At 42.1% G+C, this 19,272-nt stretch overlaps 1 protein-coding gene across 1 annotated transcript in view; it reads left to right on the forward strand.

The window, feature by feature from the left end:
• The first annotated feature begins 258 nt into the window (after positions 1-258).
• Positions 259-19,272, forward strand: part of atp1a2a (ATPase Na+/K+ transporting subunit alpha 2a) — a 39,001-nt gene continuing 19,987 nt past the window's right edge. Inside the window, exons 1-10 of the mRNA XM_061084109.1 lie at positions 259-270; positions 1,194-1,268; positions 3,670-3,729; positions 4,407-4,610; positions 7,285-7,398; positions 7,889-8,023; positions 9,945-10,062; positions 13,813-14,081; positions 16,077-16,275; positions 17,582-17,691. Of these exons, the coding sequence (XP_060940092.1) occupies positions 259-270; positions 1,194-1,268; positions 3,670-3,729; positions 4,407-4,610; positions 7,285-7,398; positions 7,889-8,023; positions 9,945-10,062; positions 13,813-14,081; positions 16,077-16,275; positions 17,582-17,691 (1,296 nt within the window). The remainder of the gene's footprint in view (positions 271-1,193; positions 1,269-3,669; positions 3,730-4,406; positions 4,611-7,284; positions 7,399-7,888; positions 8,024-9,944; positions 10,063-13,812; positions 14,082-16,076; positions 16,276-17,581; positions 17,692-19,272) is intronic.

Consider the following 19,272-nt stretch of genomic DNA (forward strand, 5'->3'; position numbering starts at 1 on the left):
CACACACACACACACACACACCCACATACACCCACAAAGCCCCTGTGTGTGTGAATGAGCCGGGGGGTGTCGTACGGCTCAGGTTACCCTGACAGGAGGGAGCAGGAAGGAGGGGGAATGGGGTATTTGGCGGAGGGGTATGGGGGGTGCCAGGCCCAAAAAAGGGCATCGGGGGGGGGGCGGGGGGGGGGGGGGTCTCAGCTGTCCCCCTGAGCTCCGTACTTCACATTGTGACCCGCCGGCGTCTGCAGGTCCAGCATGGGGAAAGGAGTAAGTCTGCTTTGTTTTTTTTTAAATAAATCAACTTTAATAAACTTATTCTTAATAAATGAACTCATCCCTGTAACTTCCTGTTTGCATGAGGACGACTGACTTCCTGAGTTTTGCTTCTCTAACTCCTGCACACTTGCACACACGGCGCCGTGGACGTGCATCATGGAAATCTACCGAGTCGTTTTCTAAATGTGTCCACGAGTCTCAGAGTTCTTCTGGTTTCTGTTTCCTTCAGTCGAGAGGAGCATCTCTCTCTTTCTCCCTCAACACTTTTTAGATCCGGCTTGTCGTTTATTTGTGTACTTAGGTCATTTTTGTGTGTTTTTATTCCTTCCATTGGGCCCGATTCCATTTACCTTTATGGGAGGACAGGCTGATAATTGTCCCTGCGCACAGCGGGGGGGGAATTGCTATGCCAGACACACTTCAGGCACTCGCTCCCTCTTTGACTCGTTTTGATTACTTTTTTTTTCCCACTGTGTCACTCGCTCGCTCGGCGCTCTCCTCTCACTCTCTTTGTGTGTCCTCCCGTCTCTGACACGCACACGTGCCGCTAAGAGAGAGACTGACAGCAGCAGATGATTTTCCATGATGCACCATTCTTCCATCTGTTCGTGACGCACACACACACTCACTCACTCACTCACTCGCTCGCTCGCACAAATGAGGAACTCGTATCGTGAGAATAAACATTTGCCCCCTCGGTGTTCAGTGAATAGTTTTCCCGATTGTGCCAGGAGAGTGAAATTAAGCAGCCTGCACAAAGTCCATTGTGCTGCTATTGACACATGTAATATGCGGGTATGAATGTAAATGGCTGGGCTCAGCAGGGCCGTGGGGTGGGGTGGGGGGGTTTGGGGATCCTTGGGGCCTGATGTATGGTAATTTCTCTCTCTCTCTCTCTCTCTCTCTCCCTGCAGTGTGGTGCCGAGAACGGAGGGAAGAGGAAGAAGAAGGACCGGGATCTGGACGAGCTGAAGAAGGAAGTGTCCTTTGTAAGAGAAACAATCTGTCGCCGCTGCTGTTGTCCTGCTGAACGATCCCCAAGTTGTGTTACTCCAAAGTCACCAGGTTATAGAACAAGGCCTGTGAATGAGAACAGAGGCCGGTAAACACAACGGCAAAGCAGCTCGAGCTCCAGACGAGTTCCCAGCCAGCCGGTCCTCTCCTCCGATCTGTTCTTCCTCCCTCTGGCTGCTCCTCTTTGTACTCTCCAAAAAGATACTGAATAATTTGTGGGCCACCAGCAGAGTAGAGCAGAGTTTTGTGTGTCTGGTGCAGAGCTGTAGTTCTTTGAGCTGCTGTCAAAACGCAGCCGAGCGCTGCCCGTGAAGGCCGGGTTTCGGTTTTCCTGCAGCTCGCTCTATCCCTGATAAAGAAGCTCGTGTCAATTATCAAGTCGGCCCGTGACTGATTAAAGAGAACAAGTCCCTGGAGACTGTCAACACTTTGGAGCGGTTCTGTGATTAAGCGATCACTCTGCACTCGTGGACTACTTCCTCAGCCTGTGATTTCAAAACTTTCTTTCTTTTTAGTTTCTCTCTTGTTTTTTGTTGTAACCCAGAAATCCTTTTTAACAACTGCCAGACAATGGATGATCAATATTGGGTGTAAGGGGGGGGGTTTATAAACAAAGCTTAACGAGCAAACGGCTGTGTGAACACTGGGGCTCGTCTTTGATCGCGGACAAATGAGCTGCAGCTGCAGAACGCTGTCGTCCACTGGAGGTGAGACAACTGGTGGACGGGTCCCAGTGCTGCTGCTGTGGAATGAGAGAAGCAGCCGTTCATTCTGAGGGACTGACGCCGACTCGACAGCTGACGGCTGAGATTTGGGTTTCTCCTGCACCGAGCTCCATTTTGAAAAACTGAAAACAGAATCTGCAGAGAAGCTCTCAGGCCAGTTAGAGAGGATTAGAATAAAAAATACATAACCAGGCAACACGAGACACACATTAAACATCAGTACGAGATATAAAACTGCTGCTTTTGGGAGGATTTTCCTCTATCAGGTCTAGGGTTGCAAAATTCCGGGAATATTCAAACTTGGAAACTTTCCATGGGAATTAACGGGAATATACGGGAATATACGGTAATATACGGGAATTAACGGGTAAACTGGAAATGTTGTAGGTAGTTTATACTAACTGTATTTACCTTGTCATATACAGACATAAATATAAACATTTTGTTTTGTCATAGGCTGATTTGAGCCCTGAGGAAACTTTGGGAACTTGACTATATGCTTCTGCATCTTTGTGTCATTCTTAACATAGGTCTTTGCACAGTATTTGCAAATGTCCACAGCCTTTCCTTCTACATTGGATGGGGTGAAATGTCTCCACACATGAGAGAGTGCACGTGGCATTGTTCTGTAGAATAAGATGAGAAAAAAGTTTGTAAAAAAACACTAATGCAATGCCAGAGATATAAATAGTTAGCCAAACTATTGGACTCGTCTTTAAAAAATATTTTAGAATTGTTGGATAAATGAATGGAAATAGGCTAGATGAACAGATGAACAATCCTCAATCAGCATGCTAATATATTTTCCCCAGTAATATCATTGAAACTTACCTGACTAGTCCTTCACTCTACAGCAGGCCTCAATAGCCCTGCTGTAGAGTGAAGCATGCTGGGAGTTATCTGTGCATGTGATGGAAGGATGACCAGTGGAGGGTTGAAACTCAACGTTCCATACATCTTTAAAATAGAGTTTTGAATGATGTTTTTATTGCTCAGTGTTTAATTTGCTTATTTATTTTTTTTTCAAAATTCCCGTGCTTAACTTCCCATGGAAAGTTTCCGGAAATTTACCGGAAACTTTCCACCCCTTTGCAACCCTAATCAGGTCACATTTTCACTGTTAGAGAAAAGACGGTTTCCTCAGCAGGGTTTCAGTTCTACTTGTAAATGCAGGCAGAGTGGGCTTCCCTCTTTGACCTCTTTGATATGTCATGATTATATATTTAAAGCCCCTGAATCCACGTGAGGTAGAGAGAATAATGGTTTTTTTCTGCTGGAAGATGGAACTGAATACATCAGTCCTCCCTCCTGCAGCGGTGCTACTCAATCATTATACATAAGTGGTGTGTAAGAGTATAAATGTACTGTGGTAATAGCGAGAGGTACCTGAAAGTAAATGTACTTTTTTTAATATCCCACCGCTGCCCTTGTGATCTGTTCGACCTTTACTGTGGTCACTCATCTCACTTCCCTTTACAGCTGCTTCCAAACGCCTCTGAGTTTCATGATAGGACAGAGAGTGTCCTGCTGTAGAATTCACGATATATCACAGAAGAAGAAGCTTAATAATTCTACTGGCCAGTTAAAATATGATTCTGTTTATTGATCCCGTTCCGCTGAAAAATCTAAAAGCCGTATTTCCTCCCTGCAGGATGACCACAAAATCTCCCTGGACGATCTGGGGAAACGCTATGGAGTGGAGCTCACACGGGTGAGGACGTGCACGCACACAAACACACACATTCCCACGCGCACACTCTCACACACACACAAACACACAACAAAGAGCAGACGGTCCCTTATAGAGATGTTATCTGTACCTGAAAGCAACATCCAGCTCACCTTGAGCCTGCTTCATCTCTAATCCCTCACTCACACACAAACATAAACATTTTCATGCACAAATTCCTCAAATCCCAGAGTCAGGCAGATGCTGATACATCACAAAAGTCTTAATGCGCTCGCTGTGCGCCTGACTTTCACATTGCAGGTGTAGAGAAACTGATTTCTATCTGTGTAATAGTAGCGCTGACGACAACATGGAAGCTGGAGAGCTCAAGGAAACTGTAAAAAACGTCCAGATCTGGTTTATTTCGAGTATGAACGTAGATTTTCAGGCATTAAATTGGAAGAAAAAGTTCAGTGGAGTCAAATCCAGCTCTCGTACGGCCGAGCACTTTAGATGAGAGGAGTCACCCAGTTTATTATACATGTGGTTTTAAATAGGCCAGGCAGGAATACTTGATGTTCTGCAACTGCCGTCAAATTGGCTTTTAAGCCGCAGTGAAAATGGGACTGTTGTGTTGTAATAAGATTCGCAGCACAGACAGAAACACTCTCACTCCTTTTAAAAAAAAATGATTTCTCTCCATTCGCCTCTCCTCCCAGGGCCTGACCCACGCCCAAGCCGTGGAGTATCTGGCCAGGGACGGCCCCAACTCCCTGACCCCCCCGCCCACCACCCCGGAGTGGGTCAAGTTCTGCCGTCAGCTGTTCGGCGGCTTCTCCGTCCTGCTGTGGATCGGCGCCATCCTCTGCTTCCTGGCGTACAGCATCCAGGTCGCCACCGAGGACGAGCCGGTCAACGACAACGTGAGCAACTGATTTGTGGGAAATATGCAAACGTACAAATTATTCATGCAGACGCAGCTACGCAAGGATGGTTCCACTGGTTATATTTATATATACAGTGTGGGTATAAGGGTTCAGGCATATATACAGTCAACTCCAGGGTTTATATTTACAGGTAAAGTATTTAATTATTGAGTTTACTCTAAGTAACTGTAATCAGTCGTACGTAGCACCAGTTGTAGGCCGAAAGGAATTTTTAATGTAGAGTGCTAATCAATTTCTCCAACTACCCTTAATATCTGGAGAAATCAAAAATATAACAATCACTTTCAACCTCAACTGCTCAAAGGAAAAGGAAAGACAACGACAACGACAACGACAACGTGAGAAACTGATTGTGGAAAATACACAAACGATTCATGCAGATGCAGCTATGCAAGAATGGTTCCTCTGGTTATATATATATATATATATATATATATATATATATATATATATATATATATAGATATATATATATATACAATATGGATATAAGGGTACAGGCATATATACAGTAAATTCAAGGGTTCATTATTTCATATTATACAAGGAAATTGTGTTAATCAATTTCTCCAACTACCCTTAATATCTGGAGAAATCCAACATATAACAATCACTGTCAACCTCAACTGCTCAAAGGCAAAGGAAGGTTAAAACCATTTCATCAAATCTTTTGCACTGAGGAGCCAACCTCTCCATTATGGTTCATTAGCAGCCTGTATAATAATTATCTGATGTTAAACAGCTCATTTTGAGATATATTTCATATTAAATATCAACATATATCAACATTCTACTGTACGTCAACCTTATTTTTGGTCTTAACCTTTAAAAACCATGAGACTCAATAAACATTTCCTTATATGACCGGTATTGAAGTCACATGAACAACACGGAGACGAAAGGAAAATGTAGAATTCTTAGGGCCATAAGAATTGATTTAAATCACATCTGAACACCAGCAGTTCATCTTGGTAAAGTGTATAATTTCCGAGCGAGTGACATTATAAGAAGCATCTGACACCGGCCTCAGCTCAGTTCTCCATCCTGCACTTTATGAGCAGCATTAGGACTCATTATGTAATCATCATTCGACACTCTCCAAACCTCCGACGGTATTAAAGCCTTTATGTAATATACAGTAACACACAGATAGACACACGCACGCATGTACTTTAATCCCCCCCCCCCGATTTAATCTCTATATTCAGGGCTGAGCGGCTTCAAAGCCCCGGCCGCCTGCAGCTCCGGCACTTTGAGCCGCTGCCGAACGCACAAAACGTTTAGTGGAGATGAGAATCCAGACGAACTGAACTCTACACCATGTCCTTGTTGTCTTCATTGAGCTTTGTTCTCGTTATTTTAGTTGCATTTATTGAGCTGAGCGATTTTTTGCCCAAGGGAGCATCACTACCTGCTGAAGTGACACAATTTACGGCAATTTACTGTAATTTCTTTAATCTTAAAAGCTTCGAGATTAGTTTGATGGTTCGCTGATCTGGAAAAGAAAGAATGGAGCCTCTCTCTTCACCCTGCGATTCTCTTCTTCGTCTTTTCTCTGCAACGTTGGTGAAATCTCCTGCGAGAAGCTTCAAGTGTCAGAATCCGCTCCAGCAAGTTGAAGAGTAAAGCTGAACTGTAGATCATTTAAAAACACTTAGAAGTTATTAAAAAGCAGCGTTTATCTCCAGCATTCAGGAAACTTTTAAAATATGAAGACTTCTTGACAGTTTGGTGTATTTGTATTATCACGGGTTAGTGGAGTTACGCTGTCAGAGCTCCAGTCAACACATTGAAAGATTTTTGTGATTTTCTCTACACAAAATCACGAGAAAATGGAGCCCAGCAGAATGCATCACCGTGTGTGCCTGCAGGGGGCGCCACTGCCTCTTAAACACTTAGATGGCGTTGCTTTAAAATCCATGTTTATAATCTTTAAATTTCATTCGGAGTGTGTCACCCGTCTGGACAGATGTTACTCTGATAATTCTGCACCACGAGAATATCCTGAAGCGAGAAGAGTCAAAAGAGCTGAAACTTAACGTCTGCAGACAAACAACAACACGTGTAAACAAAGCAGGAAACAGAATAGTAAACGATATTCTGAGGATAGATATGTTTTCCGTTGTTCAGAGGATTTCTTGCCGATATGGTAAATAAAAATATTGAAGTGTGAAATAGCAAAGCAGGCTGTTGTTTTTGTCGGATTTTTATTTTCCACGAGTCCAGGACGTAAACCTTGAGATCGAGAGCCGAACCCGTAACAGCTTTTTCACTGTTAGACGAGAAAATATTCACCAAAAAAATGAAATATCAAGAAACCAGAGATGATGCTTGTTGCTGTCACATAACTGGGAGTCAGGCGGCAGCGTCTCTCGGTGGCTCCGCAGATCAAACTCTCCGCTCTCGGTCTTTCTTGTTTTTTTGCGAGACAGATGTTCCCTTGAATCAAACGTCCACAAAGACAGGAAGAGACACAAGAATTCAGCTGGAGGACGGATCCTCCTTTCAAATCCCGTGGAGACTGAGAGCTTCTGCTGTTTAGTTTTTGGGCTCTTGACTCTCTGCATGTTTGGGGTTGTTGCTTCTTTAAAAAAACAACTGAGACGACACTGACTCTGTCTCCCCCCCGGTGGCTTGGGCTTCTCTCCAGCTGTATCTGGGCGTGGTGCTGTCGGCCGTGGTGATCATCACCGGCTGCTTCTCCTACTTCCAGGAGGCCAAGAGCTCCCGCATCATGGACTCCTTCAAGAAGATGGTGCCCCAGGTGAGTTGATGCGCTCGCTGCTTCTGAATCAATAAGCCGTCCCTCGAGTGGAGCTTACACTCGCACTTGAGTGGAAACCTAATAAGCTTTGCACAAAAGAAGAATAAATGTACGAGCCAACTTCGGATTGTGAGTGTTTGCATAAAAAACTCCTCTCACGTTCTCCACCTCCAGCACTTTGATTGCCTAATTCTTTAATCTATTTAGGCTCTTTTCACTCCCTTCTCGTGCCTCCTCCTCCTTCTCCTCCCTACCTGTCTTCTTTCTCCCTTCTTCCTTCTCCTCTCTCTCTCTCTCTGTCTCCATCTGCCTTTCACATACCTCTACACCCTCTGGCAACTCTTTTTTAATCTCCCTCGTATCTCCTGCTCTGACTAAATCCTCTCTCTGTTCCCAAACTCTCTCCCTCTCTCTCTCTCTCTCTGTCTCTCGCTCTCTCTCTCTCTCCCTCTCCCTCTCTTGTCTCCCGCTTCCTCTCGCTCCATGCCAGCAAGCGCTGGTGATCCGGGAGGGGGAGAAGATGCAGATCAATGCTGAGCTTGTGGTGCAGGGGGACCTGGTGGAGATCAAAGGAGGCGACCGCATCCCAGCTGACCTTCGAGTGATCTCCTCCAGCGGATGCAAGGTAGGGGAGGGGTCCAGGGCTCCGCGTCGGGGGGGCAGGGGGTCTCACTGGGATTACAGGAGTACTACTTTGGTCTTCTATCTGTCTGTCTGTCTGTATGTCTGTATGTCTGTCTCTCTTCCTCATTTCCTTCTGCTTTCCAGTGGTGCCACACACAGGGAAAAAGTTAGTTCACAGATATTATTTTACTTAACTTTTTAATTAGGTGTAAATTCCCTTAAAAGCCACATAAAGTATATTTGTTGTTAAATAGTAGCAGCTCATTTAAATTAATTATACTAAAACAAAGAATACACATTATCTTGATGAGTGTATTTGTATTTTTATCTTCACCAAAGTTTGTAGCGATTCATTTCATTGATGTTATTGAGATTATCAAAATTAGAATGAATTATTAATGTTAATTGAACAATTTTGTCAATATATATATACCCCTGGGACCTGTGACTATACTGGTGATAAAAACAACATTAGATAGAACAAATACTGCATTTTACAATTAAATCAACTTTGTACATTTCTTTTGTTCAAATTCAGTTTTATTTGAAAAGCTCCAGATCCTAATCTTCATTATCACAATGTACTTTACATAGATGGTCAACAACTTTAATCTATAGAGAAACCAACAGTTCCCACAACGAGCAGCACTTTGTCCACTGGAGAGAGAAATCTCCTCATTAACATGAACTGTTATAGTTTATGTATTTCTGTGACATCACAGCTCACCTGTGTGTTTCCTCTTCCTGCTTCTCAAGCTGCTGCTGCAGGTTCTTCACATGAAACCGAATCCCGACATTATCCAACAAACAGACCGGCTGTGTCTAATTGGCTTTATAAATAATGATCACGTCTTAATGACCCATATGCAGTTTTAACGCCGCTCTTTACCCACTTATGCAAAAGGGGGACGGGTGGTATTAAATAGTGAATATTTCTCCCACTAATGTTAAAGGAGATAAATGTCTCTGTGGCTGAGGGAGGCGCATGCTGCTGCGGTGATGAAGCTGTTTAATAAAGTGCACGTCTGAGCAATGATCACAGATTAGCTGAAGATGTTCACAAGGTTCGGCGCCATTTATCAGGAAGTCACCCGCTGCCCCCCCGGCAGGTCAACCGGGCATTATTCAGCCTGAAGTGAGAGTTGGTCACGTGATCGTGGAGAAACCTTCTCAAACCCAATCCTTCACCATCCGAACCTTCGATTTTCTGATTCGCTATTTGCGTTGGTCGACAGAAAAAGTGTTAAAGTGAACCACGATAAAACAAGAGGGAAAGTAAACTCACCCCAGACAATTCAATAATAATAATACTGCATAAAATATACATTAAAATACAGGGATCCTTAATTTTCCAGACAATTGTTCTAATCAAATATTCCAGGAAGTAATGGTGAGAGGTTTTGCTCTATTAATCCTCGCTGAGGAGCATTAGGGGTCGTTGGAGGTCAACCGGGTGGTTCAAGATTTTTAAAATATAATAAATCCCTAATATCAGGAAGGGGTGGGGGGGGACGTGTTGTCTGTCTTTCTACACAGTCTGTGGTCCCACCTGTTTATAATGACATCTATGGCCACTTAGGGCGATATCCCTTTTTATTCCCCTTGGAAACTAAATGTAATAATTTGGTCTCTGGAGCAGAACTCGTTAACCATTACCTATTATATTATATTATTAATATGATTTTAATATTACAAGAGTGACAACAGCAAATGAAGTTTCCTCTTGTTGGCTCTCATTAGCTTGACATGAGTCTCCTGTCACCCCTCCTCCCTCTCTCCTGTTTCTGTCCCTCCCTCCCACTGGATAACACTTGTGTCTCTCCTCCCTCCTCCCTCCCTCCTCCCTCCCTTCTCCCTCCTTGCTCCCTCCCTCCTTGCTCCCTCCCTGCTCTCTCCCTCCCTCCCCCTCTCCCCCTGTGCAGGTGGACAACTCCTCTCTGACGGGCGAGTCCGAGCCCCAGACTCGCTCCCCGGAGTTAACCAACGACAATCCTCTGGAGACCCGCAACGTCTGCTTCTACTCCACCAACTGTGTCGAGGGTCAGTGGCTCCAACATCTGGGATCTTTCCCTCATGACACATCCTGTTTGTTACCTGGAGATTTGACTCAGCACCCAACCATGAATATCACTGCACAATTCATCACACGTTCCGTAAAGATTATTATTGAGTGTTTTCCCTTTGAGATGCAACCAGTGGGGATGGGAGTCGGTGTTTCAGTTGCTATCAATCATTAAACAGCGACGCAGTGAGCATTTCAAATAGCATCTTCATATTAATATCTGCAGCTTTATCAATGTCTCCATCTGAATTTTAACGATAGAATATATAGATATAACTGAATCTAATATATAACCACAGTTGGACTTCTCATAGAGTCAGTTTTGGGTAAATCCAATCATTTGTCAATCAAGGACTGAGCTGGAGTTTGAAGTTTATTACTCGATAACAATCTCAGTATCTTCTGATCATATCACATATTGCATATCTGCATCAAATTACCATTTCTCTGAGTAATTAAAATACTTGTTTTCCCTCGATCTAGATGCATCTTATAAAAACATAGCAGCAAATCTAATCATTTCAGAAATGTATGTAGGTTTTTCCCCTGACGATGAAGATCAGAATCATATTAATATCTGCAGCTTCATCAATGTCTTCATCTCAATTTTAACAAAAGAATATATAGCTTATATAAGCTTCATTAATGTCTCCATCTGATTTTTAACGATAGAATATACATATATAACTGTATCTAATATATTACCACAGTTGGACTCCTCATAGAGTCAGTTTTGGGTAAATCCAATCATTTGTCAATCAAGGACTGAGCCAGAATTTGAAGTTTATTACTCGATAACAATCTCAGCACAAAGTCCATTCAGTATCTTCTGATCATATCACATATTGTATATCTGCATCAAATTACCAAGATCTAGATGCATCTTATAAAAACATAGCAGCAAATTTAATCATTTCAGAAATGTATGTCGTTTTTTCCCCTGAAGATGAAGATCAGAATCATATTAATATCTGCAGCTTCATCAATGTCTTCATCTGAATTTTAACAATAGAATATATATATACATATATAACTAAATCTAATATATTACCACAGTTGGACTCCTCATAGAGTCAGTTTTGGGAAAATCCAATCATTTGTCAATCAAGGACTGAGTTTGAAGTTTATTACTCGATAACAATCTCAGCACAAAGTCCATTCAGTATCTTCCGATCATATCACATATTGTATATCTGCATCAAATAACCATTTCTCTTAGTAATTAAAATACTTGTTTTCCCAAGATCTAGATGCATCTTATAAAAACATAGCAGGAAATTTAATCATTTCAGATATGTATGTAGTTTTTCCCCCTGATGATGAAGATCAGAATCATATTAATATCTGCAGCTTTATCAATGTCTTCATCTGAATTTTAACAAAATAATACATATATATATATATATAACTAAATCTAATATATTGCCACAGTTGGACTCCTCATAGAGTCAGTTTTGGGTAAATCCAATCATTTGTCAATCAAGGACTGAATTTGAAGTTTATTACTCGATAACAATCTCAGCACAAAGTCCATTCAGTATCTTCCGATCATATTACATATTGTATATCTGCATCAAATTATCATTTCTCTAAGTAATTAAAATACTTGTTTTTCCTCGATGTAGATGCATCTTATAAAAACATAGCAGCGAATTTAATCATTTCAGAAATTTATGTAGTTTTTCCCCTGAAGACGAAGATCAGAATCAGTAATAAAAAGGATAAGATAGAGAACAGCAGTTTTCTATCTTAAAGTCTGTTCCTCAACTTTGTTTCCTCTGAGTTGAGGCTGAGTTGAATAATCTGATTTCCAAAAACAAAACCTCTTCCTCTCTTTCTTGCCATGCAGATAGTTTTGTGCTTTTCAATGTTTGTCCCTGATTCCACCACAGTGCAGGTAAATTAAATCATGTTTGCAGTGTTCACAGGATTCACAATGAAATAAAAAAACAACAGGACAATATCCTTCTTCCCCCTAGAAACACTTTAGCTCCTGTTTTCATTAAAACTGCCGAGAAAGTAAAGTCCCTTTTGAAAAACAGCTGATCACAAACTCTGTCTATTACAAACTTTTCTGCTCTTTAGAGATTCAGGATTCTCTCCACACGCACTCGTTCAGTCCAGCATCTGTTCGGCTGCACCTGAGCATCAATCACCAGCCAACACCTGTAATTCATCTCCATCCATCACTGCTCCTCATCCAGCCGTCACCCCCCCACCCATCAACCCTCCTTCCTACTTAGCGAGTACAGCAGTCAACCCCTGCAGAGTCCTCCACGCCGTCTTATCACTCATTTGTCTCTTGACTCAGAAACGCACGCACATCCCAGAGAGCGAGAAGACAGTGGATCCGTTAAACCTTTGATCTTCTGCTTTGAACTCCCCTCATGTCACGATTCAAGAGCATTCTGAAAAACTGACAAAATGGGTGATTAATCATCTGTTTAGCTCAGGAGATATACGTTTTTTTAATGGTTTGTTATTGTTCGTTAGATAGATAGATAGATAGATAGATAGATAGATAGATAGATAGATAGATAGATAGATAGATAGATAGATAGATAGATAGATAGATAGATAGATAGATAGATAGATAGATAGATAGATAGATAGATAGATAGATAGATAGATAGATAGATAGATAGATATATGGATACTTTAGATAGATAGATAGATAGATAGATAGATAGATAGATAGATAGATAGATAGATAGATAGATAGATAGATAGATAGATAGATAGATAGATAGATAGATAGATAGATAGATAGATGGATGGATGGATGGATGGATGGATGGATGGATGGATGGATGGATGGATAGATAGATAGATAGATAGATAGATAGATAGATAGATAGATAGATAGATAGATAGATAGATAGATAGATAGATAGATAGATAGATAGATAGATAGATAGATAGATAGATAGATAGATAGATAGATAGATAGATAGATAGATGGATGGATACTTTAGATAGATAGATAGATAGATAGATAGATAGATAGATAGATAGATAGATAGATAGATAGATAGATAGATAGATAGATAGATAGATAGATAGATAGATAGATAGATAGATACTTTAGATAGATAGCTAAATAGATAGATAGATAGATAGATAGATAGATAGATAGATAGATAGATAGATAGATAGATAGATAGATAGATAGATAGATAGATAGATAGATAGATAGATAGATAGATAGATAGATATTTTAGATAGATAAATAGATATATGGATAGATAGATAGATAGATAGATAGATAGATAGATAGATAGATAGATAGATAGATAGATAGATAGATAGATAGATAGATAGATAGATAGATAGATAGATAGATAGATAGATAGATAGATAGATAGATAGATAGATAGATAGATAGATAGATACTTTAGATATATATATATATATTTGAATACAATAAAATACAATACAATAAAATATTGAGGTAGAAAGAATAAAAACAGAATCACAAGATAAATAGGTAGATAAGGTGCATATTAATTATTATTAATTTATTAATCCCGAGGGAAATTTAGATCATCCAGTAGCTTATACACTGAAACACCTCACTGATATTAATACATAAATCACATACGGAGAAACATATTTACAGATACAGGAATGGAATGCAATGATGTGGTTGTGTCAGTGTCCAGTAGGGAAGTGTTCTTGTGCTGCTGGAGAGGAAAGTACAACAATCTGAATCCTCTCCTCCCTCTCAGGTACGGCCCAGGGCATCGTGATCGGCACCGGGGATCGAACGGTGATGGGCCGCATCGCCACGCTGGCGTCGGAGCTGGAGGTCCGGCAGACGCCCATCAACATCGAGATCGAACACTTCATCCACCTGATCACGGGCGTGGCCGTCTTCCTGGGCGTCAGCTTCTTCATCCTGTCCCTCATCCTGGGCTACAGCTGGCTGGAGGCCGTCATCTTCCTCATCGGCATCATCGTGGCCAACGTGCCCGAAGGCCTGCTGGCTACCGTCACTGTGAGTAGTGTGTGTGTGTGTGTGTGTGCGTGTGTGTGTGTGTGTGTGTTTTTGTGTGTGTGTGTCGTACTTGCGAAAGTTTTGGTTGGTTGGTAGATATATTTAAATACACATTAACATGAATCCAACATATTAGCAGCGAACGGATGAATGGAGGCAGACCACGTTATCCTTCAGTCAGCGACAAATAATAAATAAAACATGAATATATGAAGCCGTGTATTATTTGAATAGCTTAGTATTAAATGCACAATAACAGGGTAGCTATGTTTCTACATGACACTAGGCCCAGTTTAATATAAAACACAATTTTTTACAATATACATAGTAGGGGGTCCCTGCTCCATCTCTCCATCCGTTTGGGGGTCCTTGAACTGAAAAACGTTGAAGACCCCTGGTCTAGAAAACAACGTGCACTTCAGTGAACGATAAACAAGTTCTCCTGCAGCAGGGTCACAACATTCTTCCTGGAATAGAAGGAGAACTAAGCCGTGGGAAAGGTCAACATTCAGCAGCTGCACTCAAACATACAAAAGGTTAAATAGTGTTAATGTTGCAAATGGTAATTTTAGATATTTTATTTAAAGTATTTTGAATTATTTGCTAATTATGAGCGATACTAATGAGTTCTGTAGGATGAGGAGAGTTGGTGGGAGCAGTTTTTGTGTAGAATTAGAAGCTGTTGTGTTTATTTAGTATAATTAGCATCAAGTAAAGACCTTCCTGCAGGGCTGGTAAACAGAGGTGTGACTAATACAGTTGTTAATGCTCTTCTTTAAATGCTTGAGGATTTTTCAGTGTCTCTCTCCTCTAATGCGTTGTTTCAGTTTTTGTGTGAGTATATTTAAAAAAGCTTAAAGTTATTTCTGAAAGAGTCAGGAGCTAAAAACCACTTGTTTCAGACAGAGGCTGAAAAGAGGAGCAGCAGCAGTTGGACGTATCAGGAAAGTGACGTGTTTTCTCGACAGTGGAACATGAAAACCTTCTCAAATAATATCACAAATAAGAATCATGAACCTGAATATAAGTCTAATGTCTCCTTTAAGTAGCTGGAGGAGCTGGAAACACACTTCATTAGACCGTTATTCTCTCCACAGGCTTCAAATTCAAACTATTCACATGTAAAAACCTGTGGAACTGAGCAGATCTGAGCAATTGATTCCTCATTGAGTTTTCATATCGAGCAGCTGCTTTCACTTTTCTCAGCCATTTGATCCATTGTGAGGAGTATTGATCCGTGCCTTCCCTGTCATGGCTCACCTCAACGGAACATCAATGTTTAAGAGTTACGCCCGTGCGTTTCCTAAACTCTGATTCGACCTCAGTGAACATTAAAATGATTCCACCGAGCGCAGGTGATTTACTGCTGGAGGCTGAAGCGGCTCCGATGCTGAGGTGCATCTAACTTTTGTTTCTGCGACAATAAACAAAGCACGCGCTGAGCCGGATGCCAGCTGGCATTTCAAACGCCGTCAGTCGACATTTCACTGGGCACAGAAAATAAATGAACTTCCAGTGGCTGGTTCCTTTAGGTTCTTTTCTCCTTTAAACACCGAGAGAGGAGACGTTGGTGTTCGCTGCATCTGGAACGTGGTCGTCTGGATTTAATGTGGATGTGGATGTGTGTCTCCTGAACATATAGGATGAGTCTATGCATCATGTTTGCCTCTGCCTCTGCACCTGCTGTTAACCAGGCACACACACACACACACACACACACACACACACACACACACACACACACACACACACACACACACACACACACACACACACACACACACACACACACACACACACTATCACATTTGCTGTAAGGCACCTGGACCACGCATGATTTCACATGCACAAACACTTGAACGCACCGGTGCGTACACATGCTCTCTCCCGTTTGTTGACCAACAATCATCCATCCTCTCTCCCCTCCTCTGCCTCCCCATTCTCTCTCTCTCTCTCCCCCCCTCACTCCCCCCCACCTCCCACCATCCCTCCCAGGTGTGTCTGACTCTCACTGCCAAGCGCATGGCCAAGAAGAATTGCCTGGTGAAGAACCTGGAGGCCGTGGAGACGCTGGGCTCCACCTCCACCATCTGCTCCGACAAGACGGGCACGCTGACCCAGAACCGCATGACCGTGTCCCACATGTGGTTCGACAACCAGATCCACGAGGCCGACACCACCGAGGACCAGACAGGTAGGGAGGGGGAGGGAGGGAGGGAGGGAGGGAGGGAGAGGGGAAGAGAGAGGCAGGAGAGGAGAGCAGGGTGGGAAGATGCAGGGACGGAGATATAAAGGGGAGAGTGTGTGGGAACACAGAGGGGGGGGGGTGTGACCATAGATTTATATATAAAGACTCGATGTCTCGTTCGACGGAGCCGGACGTCACCACATGGCGGCCATCTTGCCAGAGGTTGCTCGCTCAGTGGTAAATAACCATAACTTGCTCAATTTTCAACCGATTCTGAAACGGTCTGGTTTGTTATAAACGTCAGAGATGTAGTTACGACACTGCATAAAGTATTACATTTTTTTAGAAAATAACATAATATATTCATAAGTATGCAGTGTCATATCTACATCTCTGATGTTTATAACAAACCAGACCGTTTCAAAATCGGTTGAAAATTGAGCAAGTTATGGTTATTTACCACTACCAACACAATGTTGTGGGTGAGCGAGCTGCCCCGTAGCAAGATGGCCGCCATCTGGTGACGTCCGGCTCCGTCGAACGAGACATCTAGTCTTTATATATATATCTATGGGTGTGACCACCTGCTGAAATTCATCTGCACCGTGTTCCCGCTGCCGGCTGCTGGAGCAATTGGATTCAAGTCTCATGCAAAACGGCAACAAATGAAGCTAGATTTCACAGAAGCTTTTTAAGCAATAACCCAAAGGTTTCAGAGAAAGAACAAAAAATAACCGGTGTGCATACTAACAAGTGTTCAGAAACACACTGAGTCGCCAGCAGTGCTGACAAAGGCCACAAGGCTGCAAGAGAGAGAAACAGAGGATTCATTGTTCAGGAGAACAGACGAGTGGATTCTCAGCAGCTGTCACAGGTTCTGCTGAGATTCGTTGAATTTTAATAAACTCCTCTGTGTGTTTGATGTTGCACGACACCTCATCACGTCCTGTTTGCACATTAAGAGATGTTATGACACTGATTGCTCTGGAGAATCTGAGCTGATATGAATATTTGCACCGGCCGCAGACAGAAAGGTCATCTTCAGTTTTATTGCAGGTGACGAGGGAGGAAATCTCTGCTGCAGGTTTTTATGCTTTTAAGACATTGTGGTTAAATATGAATGTTTTCCAGCCTTAAAAATAAATCTCCTTTGTCAAGATAAAGTGATTTTTCAACTTAATTGACCCTTATTCTGTTATTTAGCTACAATATCCAGTTCTCCTCTGTGAGCCGACAGGGAAGCCAGTCCTATAAATACTGTATGAGCCCGACTTTCAACAGTCTAACCGAGCCTTCTCTCTTATTCTCTCAGGTTTGGGTTTTGACAAGAGCTCTGCTACTTGGACGGCTCTGTCTCGTGTGGCCGGCCTGTGCAACAGAGCGGATTTCAAAGCCGCCCAGGAGCACCTTCCTCTCCAGATGGTATTGACTTCCACCCCACGCTGACACTACAACTGTAACTTTCCTAAACCTTGGCATCGGCTGCTTCCAGTCTCATGAATTATCTCTGCTCGATAATGCATGGGGGTATAATGGGTTTAGTTTAATCCAAGGACATCATGAACAGGCCTTATCGGATTTGTACCAAATAATACATGCACATAATTCATAAGACATGATTTTGCCTCAGTGGTTTGCCGATAGGGTGAAGCTAACAACATGGCCAGGTGAGCTGTCACTCAAAGAGAAAAGGAAGCAGAGGCAGAAGAGATATTCAAATCCTTTACTTACTATGAGGGAAGGCAGCAGTATGATCATGTAAATATCACAGGTGAGATAATAACCAACACTTCTACGGATTCCTCTACTTCCCTCCACAGAATCTGTTCATTAGTAAATTTTGAGGAATCCTGCTGATAAACAGACAAACAAATCACAATTAAAACATTAGATAGAGCAGCTACCTCAGCTGTAAGGACCAAACTGGTCATACTCCTAGATATCAGTTCACTAAATGTGCCTGATTGTTATTTTCATCAAGAACCATTAATTATTCTTTGGGTTTATCAGTGAAAACGTAAAAAGTAGATCTGTCCCTGTGTCGCACCGAAAATCAATATGTTCCTACCTGGACCATGTTCCATCCTTCCACCAAGTTTCATGGAAATCAGTTCTGCAGTTTTTGCAGAATTCAATACAGACATGAGTAAAAACATAACCCCATTGGCTGCTGACCTGTCTTTTAGGATTAATTAATATGGGAATGACAAAAAAAAACCTTTAGAATCAGAATCAGAATGTATTTCATTGCCAAGTAGGTTTACACCTACCTGGAATTTGCTCTGGTTATTGGTGCATACAATGAACATAGAAACATAAAAACACAATTAATACACCACACATAAGAAAAAACAATAAAAAACAGTATATATTTACTCACTATTTACTTCTTATTCACTCACTTTTTCTCATATTTATACAAAGTAACATTTATTTAGACATGAACATATCTATATAAAAATATATAAAAGATATAAAAAGTGAAGTGAAAAGTGAAATGCAAAATCTTATCTTATCATTGAGGTTGACCTGCACCTACAAGAAGCAGGAGCTCAGTTCACATGCTTCAGATTGGACACGTGTGCAGTGTAATTGTTAATATTCTCACCCACATTGCACCAGCAGGGGAAAAACACCCAGTATAAATAATTTGCCAATACCACTTGACACAGGTGCACTGCACACACAACGGGTCACACTCCCTTCCTGCTTCTCACACACAGACACAGACACACTGTGGATAATCCAACACACCCCTGGAAATAACTCCCCTTGCACTGATACACAAACACACACACACACACACACACACACACACACACACACACACACACACACACACACACACACACACACACACACACACACACATACACACACACTGCCGGATGGTAAGTCGATAATATCCCAGTGTTCCTCCAGCCGCTGCTGCACTGACCTGGAGGAATTCTCCGCCCGGCCCCCAGCAACAGGGATTACAGCTTCTTCTCTCCTCCCGGGGGA

The sequence above is a fragment of the Limanda limanda genome, chromosome 13, assembly GCF_963576545.1.
Source record: "Limanda limanda chromosome 13, fLimLim1.1, whole genome shotgun sequence".
Taxonomy (NCBI): Eukaryota; Metazoa; Chordata; class Actinopteri; order Pleuronectiformes; family Pleuronectidae; genus Limanda; species Limanda limanda.